The following is a 10,018-nucleotide window of genomic DNA, read 5'->3' as shown; positions in this document are numbered from 1 at the left end:
TATAGACCCATACTTAAGACCTCCATGTGGCAAGTCACTATACCCTTAAGACCATCACCGATTTTATATGCTCCTGATGCCCAATAGGTTTTCTCGATCGGTTGACTGAGACTCTTCCTCAGATAATACCGTGGGGCGTTCTTACCCCCACCGGTCCAGTTTTGCTTTTAACACATGCGACTAGTGGTAGCGTGGGACCATCCTCGATCTGAGAAGTTATTGCTGCCAGGCAGCCACAGCATTGCAATTATATGCAGACGGAAGCTTTGCACCGTTGTGAAGGAAAACTAGCGTGGGCAGGTTTTCCTGTTAGAGCAGTAATTCTAATTCAGCATACTCAGATATAACTAATTTTTGAAAGTATGATTGGAAATATTTCAGTTGTCATATATATTTCAGGGTAGCATGCTTAGATACAGTTTAATTAAAGTTATTTAGAAAACGGAGAGTGAGGGAAGAACAGCAGCATATTTTTTCCAGCTCAAAAGCAACAAAATTACAAAAGTTTAACCATCCATGAGCCGTTAACATTAGCTAAAAATTTTTGCCGACTGAACTGAACACCCAGGGTTCAGACAATCGGCAAATAGAACTACCAACCCTCCGCGAACAGCAAAAACACAAGCAAAGACCAAAAACCAAGCGTCTCGCCACTAAGGCTAAGCAAAACCACTTATTTACAAGCCTACGCTGTCTCGCCACTAATATTTATGATGTATAATAAGCATCACTATATTGATCATGTAGGGCATGTACAACCCATAGACAAAGAGTTGTCTATAAGGTTTTTGGAATCCGAACACAGACAGTTAAACGGACAGCTCGTACAATGGACTGTCGCTTTAACTGTCTGCAAGTTATTTAATATTGTGCATGTAGCAATGACCAATCGTGAATTCCATTTTGTATATCATTGTGTTGCTATACGATAGAAAACAAAGCAAGCATAAATAAGATGGAGATGACTATAATATTTTTAGAACCATAGATATAAAAGATATATTATATATTTATATATAATAATATAGTATAATAGTTTTCATTAATCAAATATAGCATAACATCATGAGTTATCAAGTGTACTGCATAGTGCATACTTGTACATTACACTGTCTGAATTCTTCATAGCAAAGCAATATACTTGAAATTGAAAATAAGGACAATAGATCTATCTGCGAGCCAGTTTCTACTGTATACTGAAATCGATGTTTCCGTAGTTGTATTGATCTACTAGCCAGCCCTTGTCTGTTTGCTGCTGTCAGCCAAATCTCCCTCTCAATTCCATAACCCATGTTCTCAATGCTGAAGGATTATAGGCACCAGTCTTTTATGTCTTCCTGCAGTATGCTCACATCTCAGTCTTCCTGCAGTATGCTCACATCTCGGTCTTCCTGCAGCAATATGATACTATAAAAAACTACAGTGAAGAGGCTCACAAGTAGATGACTGGTATACTGAAGATAAATGCATCAGAGCTGTAACAGCATCATAAATTCAACACATATATTTTCAGAACTCTAACAGCAGCATAAATGCAACACATATATATTTTCAGAACTCTAACAGCAGCATAAATGCAACACATAGTGCACAGCTACATAGCTCATAGTGCAGAATTGAAACAAAACTTGCTGACTCTATAGTTACATAACACATAGTGCAGAATTGAAACAAAACTTCCTGACTCTACACCAAAAAGTGCAAAACCCATCCAGATGCTCAACACAACAGTGGATAATTTACAATTGAAAACTAATGCTTAACATCCATTTCAGCAATCAGAATTATCACCTATTGATGTAAAAGATGCCCAGGCCACCATAAGTGACGAAAAAACAGTCTCAACTGAGCAACTTAGGGAGATTACCAAGAAAAGTGAACGAAACGTGCTCAACTAAAATCTAACATCTCACAATCACAGCTGTCTATTTTCAATGTGGCTTGCTGTCTGTCTGCAGACTCGCATGCCTATAGATCGTAATCCAAAACCTGACGCCTGATGAGAACTTTCTCTCTCCTTTTTCTGTCAAGATCTGAATCAAGTTTCATGTGCCATTAAGGAGGCAGGATCCATGCATGCCGTGCTACATGGCCAAGGGCCAGCCACAACCCACAGTTGCATATGCATCCATGACAGATGAGACATTTCTTTCCAAAGAACAGACAGTGGTGCCACCTCTATTGAGCAATGAACCAACTTCTCATGTTCAACCTACCGATTAACAATTAACAAGGATATGGCAATTTTAATTCAACAAAACACACAGCAACAATGTATTTGGAATTAGTGTTCTTACCACGCTGGATCCCAACTTGTGTTAGCCCGAGGACTCCCTGCACAGGTGAGCAATCAGCTCACCAGTACACGCTCGCACTGGTCGGCAAGAGGTTGAAGAAGGGGGTGAGCTCAGAGAACACACACAGCACAAGCACCAGTGTTGGCCAAACTCTGCTTCAAGTGTGGCTTGCTGAACTGAAGATTTCTATTGCTATGTCATGAGTATATATACAACTCTAGCTGTACCCTCCGGGTACAAGGGAGTATGGCGAGTACACCAACTCCCGCCAACTCCTAGTACAAAGGTACACCAACTACATATACCTACCATTACATGACATGGCCTACTGCCATGCTGCTATAGGAGCAGTGATTGGACAGCAGGGCTGACCAAAGGCCACCACCCTATTGCGCATGCGCCGGAAAGAAGGGGAGCAGCAGATTATATTTTACAATTCTTTTCCTAATCCTGCTGCTAACCCGAGGTCGGAACCTCCACCATGCCAATCCTTCTTCAGTTCCGAGAACCGAAGACGGCCAAGTGACTTGGTGAGGATATCAGCGAGTTGCCGACTAGTTTCGACGAAATCGATGACGATCTACCCTCCATCGACATGGTCCCTGAGAAAGTGGAACTTGATGTCGATGTGCTTGCTCCGGTCGTGGAGGACCAGGTTCTTGGCGAGGGCGAGGGCAGGCTAGTTGTCCACCATCAGTGCTGACGAACGAGCTTCCTCGCCGGTCAGCTCGCCCAGCAGCTAGCGCAGCCGGCGCAGCCACACGACTTGGCACGTCGCTGTAGCCACCGCCATGTATTCCGCCTCGCACGTAGACAACGCCACCACCTTCTGCTTCAACGATAGCCACAAAATTGGGGCCGAGCCAAGGAAGACGAGCACACCTGAAGCACTCTTCCACCCATCGATGTCGCCCACCATGCCTGCATCGCTGAAGATTGTGAGCCGCAGCCAACTTCTGCCACCGGTCTTGGGGAAAACGATCCCTTGATCCACCATCCACTTGACGTAGCACAACAGCCACTTCACCATGGCCCAATGATCCTCTAGGGGATCCTCCATGAAGTGGCTGACATAGCCCATGGCGAACGCAATGTCCAGCCTCGTGTGGACTAGGTAGCGCAGCCCACCGACGATGCTCTGATAGAGTATTGCATCCACCTTCGACGCGGTGCTAGCCTTTGACAGCTTCAGTCGCTTCTCCATCGGAGTCGCGCATGGCTTGCAATCAGCCATGCTACTCCGCTCTAACAACTTCGCCGCGTATGCGCTCTGATCGAGCGTGAGAGCCTCCTTCCCCTGTTTCACCTCAATGCTGAGGTAGTAGGAGAGCGTGCCGAGATCGCTCATTCAAAAATGAGCCGCCATCTCACGCTTGAAGCCGTCGATGTCCTCTGCATGCACACCGGTGATGATCATGTCATCCACATACATGCTAACGACGAGTTCCTCCTTCCCCCGTCGCCGTGTGTAGAGCGTGTGTCCTGTTGCGCAGCGCGCGAACCCAAGCGTGCCCAGCGTGGCATCAAGCTTGGCATTTCTCGCCCGCGGGGCCTGTCGTATCCCATAGAGCGCCTTGCATGGTCGGAGCACCTTGTGCTCCGCTGCCTTTACGGTGAAGCCCGGAGCTTACTTGACGAAGACCATCTCTGTCAGCTCACCGTTGAGGAAGGCCGATTTGACGTCCAGGTGATGAACATGCCAGTCCTTCGCCACTGCCAGAGCTAGCAGCAGTCAAACGGACTCCATGTGCGCCACAGATGCAAAGAATTCTGCAAAGTCGATGCCTTCGTGTTGGACGAAGCCGCGGGCGACGAGGAGCACCTTGTTCTTGACGATGGTGCCGCGCCCGTCCTGCTTCACCTTGTATACCCACTTCAGTCCGAGCGGACGGCATCCTAGGTGCGGATCAATGAGCTCCCAACTCTCATTCTCCTCGATCGCCTTCATCACCTCTAGCATCACCTGTCGCCAATTGGCGTCGCGTTCAGCCAGCTAGCGCAAACTTGGGTAGATCCTCTACACTGATGAGAAGCAACTTTAGATCGCTGAGCAGCTGATTCTCTAGGCCTAAGGCCCCTGCATTGCTGACGCTGTTGTCCAACCTACGAAACCGCACCTCCTTGCTATCATGGAAGGCATCCATGAACTCGCTGATGTCGCTTGGAGCAGACATGAACTTGATCGGTGTTGATGAAGGAGTCCCCAGTTCTACCGGAGTGGTCGGCACTGCTGCTGGAGTGCTCGGCACCACTGCTGGAGCGCTCGGCACCAATCCTAGAGTGGTCGGCATCGCTGCAGGACCACACGACTCCACTCTTGGAGTGGTCGGATCCACTGCTGGAGTGGTCGACACCTCCTCTCCAGCATCTCCACCACTGTAGATGACGAAATGCTCAACGACGAAGGTGCTGCTGAAGCCGCTAGCTTCCCCCGTGCCCAGGCCCTCCCAATCCCAGGCCACCTTCTCATCGAACATGAAGTCATGCGAGACAACCACCTTGCCTCCACGAGGGTCGTAGTGCCGATACGCCTTGGTGCCCTCCTTGTAGCCGAGGAGCACCATCGGCGTGCTCCTGTCTTCCAGCTTAGTGAGGAACAGCGTCATCTTCTTGACATGGTCGATGCAGCTAAATGTCCTGTGCAAGAACAAGTCTGGCTTACGCCCGTATCATGCTTCGAATGGCGTCATGCCCTTTAGGGACTTCGTGGACGCGCGGTTGAGGATGAACACCACCGTGGTCATCGCCTCAGCCCAGAACTCTATCGGCATGCTCTTGGCCTTCATCATGGATCGAGCCATGCCGACCACCGTTTGGTTCCACCGTTCCACCATGCCATTCTGCTATGACGAGTACGGCGTGGTGTGGTGTCGCACCACACTCTGATCCGCGCAGTACGCAGCAAACTGCACCAAAGTGAATTCACTGCCACGATCTGTCCTTAGCACGCGTAGCTTCTTCTCGGACTCTGCCTCCGCCCGCGCCTGGAACCTCTTGATCGCATCCACCACCTCGTCCTTGTTCGTTAGGAGTTGTAGCCACTTGTAGCGACTGCCATGGACGAGCGTGGACGGCGTGATTGGCCCACAGAGCTCGCCGTGGACGAGCTCGAGGTCGTCCGATGCGCGATACTTGGCCGCCTTTGGGAATGGCAGCCTCCTTAGCTTTCTGGCCAGGCAGCTGTCACACAGCTCCCCTGCGTGCTCGATGTGGGGCAGCACTCAGACCATCTTCTCCAGTCAACCGAGTGCGTCGAAGCTGAGGTGGCTAAACCAAGCATGCCACAGCCACGGATCCTCGGTGTGTCGCACCGCCAGGCACATCGGCTTCACCTTCAAATCGAGCAAGTATAGTCAATTACTAGAGCGTTTTACCTTGGCGAGAAGATGTCGCTCCCGATTGTGAATCCTTAAGATCCCGCTCTCGATCAGCACCTCGCATCCGTGCTCGTCCAGCTACCCGATGCTTATGATGCTCGAGCGCTGCTTCAAGATGTAGTATACATCCGTCAGCGCAGTGCTCACCGTTCTGACACCAAAAAATGACGGTGCCATGGCCTCCAATCTCCACCTTCGAGCCGTCCCCAAACTTCACCTACCCCATCATGCCGCTATCGAGCTCGGTGAAATCCACCTTGGAGCCAGTCATGTAGTTGCTGGCGCCGGAGTCCAGGTATCACCTCTGCTCCACCTCGCCACCCACTCGTCCAAGATGGAATTGGGCGCGTGGCTCATCGAGGTCGATGCTTTGCGATGCCTTCCCGTGCTCCGCAACTGCCACCTCGTCAAGTTTTTCCTCTGCCTCGATGTCGTGCAGCGCACATAACATTGCCATTAGGAGAGTTGGCTCATCGCCGTCCACCTACGCCAGGTGAGCCTCAACCTTTTTCTCCTTCTTTGGGTTCGGGCACTCCTTGGCCCAGTGGCCAGTCTTTCCGCAGCGGCGGCAAATGTCCCTGCCTAGGGGCTCGCTGTCCTTCTTCTTCTACTGCTGCTGCGGGGCCTTGCCGCGGCACTTCCTGTCGCCGTGGCGGCAGGAGGAACCTTCCCTGGACCGCTTCTACCACATTCGAGCTGTCCACTCCTCCTCGGTCAGTAGCAACTTGATGCCGGCCGATGTTGTAGTCGCCCCTATGCAGTCGTCCACTATTCGCAAACGACCTGTCAAATCCTCAATCATGGGGTTGACATGTCCTACATCGTCTCGATGAAGAGACCAATCTGGGTGTATTTGGGTGGCACGACGCGTAGGTAATTGGGGACTGCCTCTTCGTCGTCGATGACGACGCCGTGCATAGCCAACTGGCTGATGATGGATTGTAGCCAGAGGGCAAAGTCCTCCACCGTATCCCCGTCATGGAATGCCAGGTCGTCGTACTCCCACCGCAACTGCTACACCTTCACCTTCTTCGCGCGATCTGACCCGACGCACATGGCCTTGAGGGCGTCCCAAGCTCCTTGGCGGAGTCCTTCGACCCCAACGGCTCCCGGTACTCCGGAGGCACGGCGGCCAGGATTGCTTCCAGTGCCGAGCAATCCTTCTCTTCATCCCAGGTGCCCTGGTCAACCGCCTTCCATAGTCGTCGGGCTCTGAGCTTGACCTTCATGGTCAATGACTGTTCGCCATAGTTGGTGCGAGTAAGAACCGGCTAGTTGGCTCCACCAACATCCCACATGGTCCTATGGATGACCATCTCGCGGCGCCCCAGCGACCAGGACAGCCGTGGTTACTTCTCGCCACCGCCCTGACTGTCGTCGCCCTCCATCGTCGTCGGTGATCACCCACCACGGCTTCGATACCACTTGTTGGCCCGAGGATTCCCTGCACAGGTGAGCAATCAGCTCACCAGTACACACTCGCACTGGTCGGCAAGAGGTTGAAGAAGGGGGTGAGCTAAAAGCACACACACAACAAAAGCACCAGCGTTGGCCGAACTCTGCTTCAAGTGTGGCTTGCTGAACTGAAGATTTCTATTGATATGTCATGAGTATATATACCACTCTAGCTGAACCCTCCAGGTACAAGGGAGTATGGCGAGTACACCAACTCCTACTACAAAGGTACACCAACTACATGTACCTGCCATTACATGACATGGCCTACCGCCATGCTGCTACAGGAGCAGTGATTGGAAAGTAGGGCTGACCAAAGACCACCACCCTGCTATGCCTGCGTGGGAAAGAAGGGGAGCAGCAGATTACATTTTACAACTTGCTCAATGCCCAAATGAAGGCAACGATGGGAGGAATGGAGCCATGGAATAAGCTGATGACACTGGGTCCTAACACACAGCCGCGCTAGATGCAGCCATCAAAGAAGCCGATGTCGCCGCCACACCGTTGAAGGCCCAAAAGGGGAAGACAGCCGACGACGAGCTGGATCCACGGCCAATGGGGAAAATGGCTGCTGACGATCTGGATCCGTGGCCAACGGGGAAGAGGGCTGCTGCTGAGCTAGATCCACGGCGATTGAAGGAAGCCTATGCCGCTGCAGTTGCCTTGACCTTGCCCTTCTGCCCCGCCGCCGCCATGCTCGGGCTATTCCGCCCCAAATCTGCAGATGCGCTGATGTCCTCCATCTCGTGGGTAGGGAAGACAGCTGGGGAGAAGTTAGGATTATATGCTAACAGTGGTGGATTTGTCGTGAAAAAATCCATTTTGCGTGCGCCCTCAGCTTCCTCCGCGCGCGCACCCGCACTAAATCGGCGTGCTCGTCGACTCGAGTAGTCGGACCTATATAACACGCCTCCAACCGCGAGGAAGTCTCGGAGCATGTGCACTCATCGTCGCCTCGCGAGGCGAAAATGAGAGCTTCTCTCCTCATTGAATACACTGTAGTAGGGTTATTTTTGTAAAAGTAGCAAGACACAGATGGGCTATACAGACGCATTGTACATGCCCTAATTAACTTATTTAGAGATACAAATATTGATACCATTTTTTATATAACTAGTCAAACTCAGAGTTTGACTCCACGAGAATCGTAATGTGCGTTTGTTTTGGAACGGAGGGAGTAACATCTTGAAATTTAAAGGCGCTTTGTGATGGCTTTTTTCGATTCAAGTTCTTTGCAACAGAGTAGAGGTTAATTACCTGTGCTATAACTGGGATAGGATCATATAGGAAGTAGTGTAACCATTCACATCTGCTTGCATGGCCCAAATTGGGCACTCCTCATCTCGATTCGTGATCATATGGAACTGACTTTCGCCTCCACTGTAGATGCCTCCGTCGCCTCCACTCCATAACCCTGGGTGGAACATGCTTGGCGGCGTCGCCATTGTCACCGGCACAGCAACTGGCGGACCCTGCTGCTGGTTAATAGAGTGCGAGAATACTGGGAGCCTGGGCATCTGCGAAGACTGCGATAGCGTTCCCCACAGGTGCTCCATCTTCGACTCCGATACAGCCCTCCCACCGGCCGAGTCCACCAACAGATTAGCAGCCCAGGGCCATGAAAATTTCGAGCCAACATCCGGGGTGTCCACGCTCATGCTGGCGAGCCCATACAACTGTGGCAGGAGCGGCGACGCGCTGCTGCTCGCCGTAGCTTGTTGTGGAGAGGGCGCGAGCGGGACGGCATTTGTGGTGCACGACGAAGTCATCACTAGTGCTGCTGATGATGCTGATGCAGCAGTGGCTGCAGCACTAGGCTTGCTGCTCTTGGCTCGGCGGCGTCTGTATGGTGCGCCGACGGGGATGTCGCGGAGGGCGCCACCGTGCGTCCAGTAGCGATGGCAGTTACGGCAGAAGTGGCGCGGTTGCGCGAAGGAGTAGTTGTTGAAGTAGCAAAACTTGGTGCTGGTGGAGTCACAGCGCGGGCACCTGAGCCCTGGCTCTGGCTTTGGGATCCTCAGCAGCTTGGAGCGCTCAGACATGGACCTCGGTTGGGCGTTGGCTTGCGCTGCTGAGGCGCTGCCATCACGGCTTCCACCTCCTTCGGAAAGTGCTTCTGCGGCCATGGCTTGTCTATACTGGAGAAGATTGCCTTCACCAGCAACAACAGCTGATGCAGAAGGAATATTAATGTTACTGGTAGTAGTTGCCTGCTGCAGCTGCAAAAAAATTTAAGATAATGAAACATGAATCAAGAGAACGATTTATATAGTATATTCCAAGATATAAATGATTTAGTTCGTCTACGATATATATCAGCAACGGGAACTATATGTATCTACATAATAGTGGTGCCATACATAAATTACCTTCTGGTTGCTATTCCAGCTTGTGGAAACTAGGAAGACTGGGGGGAAGATCATATGTGTGAACTTAAGTAACTCTAACTAGCCACTTGTTGTGTGTGTTTGGGTCACTTGACTCCAGTGATTGATTTATATATAGCAACTTCGAAGGGGACAGAAATGGAATCGCACTAGAGTGAAAGAGACTTGCATCTTGTCTATACGTACTCTCTAGCTATGATCTATGTCTAAGTCGAATCCAACGATCTATATCTTACTCAAGTCACACCAACTCACAGACCTATTTGTTTCGGGTTGTAGATTGCGAAAGCGGTCTATAGATTATAACAATACATAAGCTCGGGGAGCAGATTCTTAGATTTAATAATCTAACAATTGAATTGCCAAAATTTGAGGTGAGAAACTGCTTATTTGCATCTGCTTGTAATTGTGAAAGATACAATCCGCATCCCTTAAGCACACATGGCTTTAATCTATTTTTAATGGGTGGTATCATGCTTATTAACTCATCTACTACACG

The 10,018-nt window shown here is 50.6% G+C and overlaps 2 protein-coding genes across 2 annotated transcripts; both read right to left on the bottom strand.

Annotated features, from left to right (window-relative positions):
- Positions 1-1,114: 1,114 nt before the first annotated feature.
- On the bottom strand, positions 1,115-9,563 carry LOC136482941 (dof zinc finger protein 4-like). The gene is made up of 3 exons (XM_066480085.1): positions 9,502-9,563; positions 8,390-9,351; positions 1,115-1,391 (listed from the first exon to the last, which is right to left on the bottom strand). Exons 1-2 carry the CDS (start codon positions 9,553-9,555, stop codon positions 8,395-8,397), a joined length of 1,011 nt encoding a protein of 336 aa, XP_066336182.1. The 5' UTR covers positions 9,556-9,563; the 3' UTR covers positions 1,115-1,391; positions 8,390-8,394.
- LOC136480898 (secreted RxLR effector protein 161-like) lies at positions 3,037-3,645 on the bottom strand. Its single transcript, XM_066478330.1, has one exon. The coding sequence runs from the start codon at positions 3,643-3,645 to the stop codon at positions 3,037-3,039; it is 609 nt and encodes a 202-aa protein (XP_066334427.1).
- Positions 9,564-10,018: the final 455 nt, after the last annotated feature.

The sequence above is a fragment of the Miscanthus floridulus genome, chromosome 9, assembly GCF_019320115.1.
Source record: "Miscanthus floridulus cultivar M001 chromosome 9, ASM1932011v1, whole genome shotgun sequence".
Lineage (NCBI taxonomy): Eukaryota > Viridiplantae > Streptophyta > Magnoliopsida > Poales > Poaceae > Miscanthus > Miscanthus floridulus.
The sequence above is the reverse complement of the archived record's forward strand: the minus strand, read 5'-3'. Positions and strand labels throughout refer to the sequence as shown.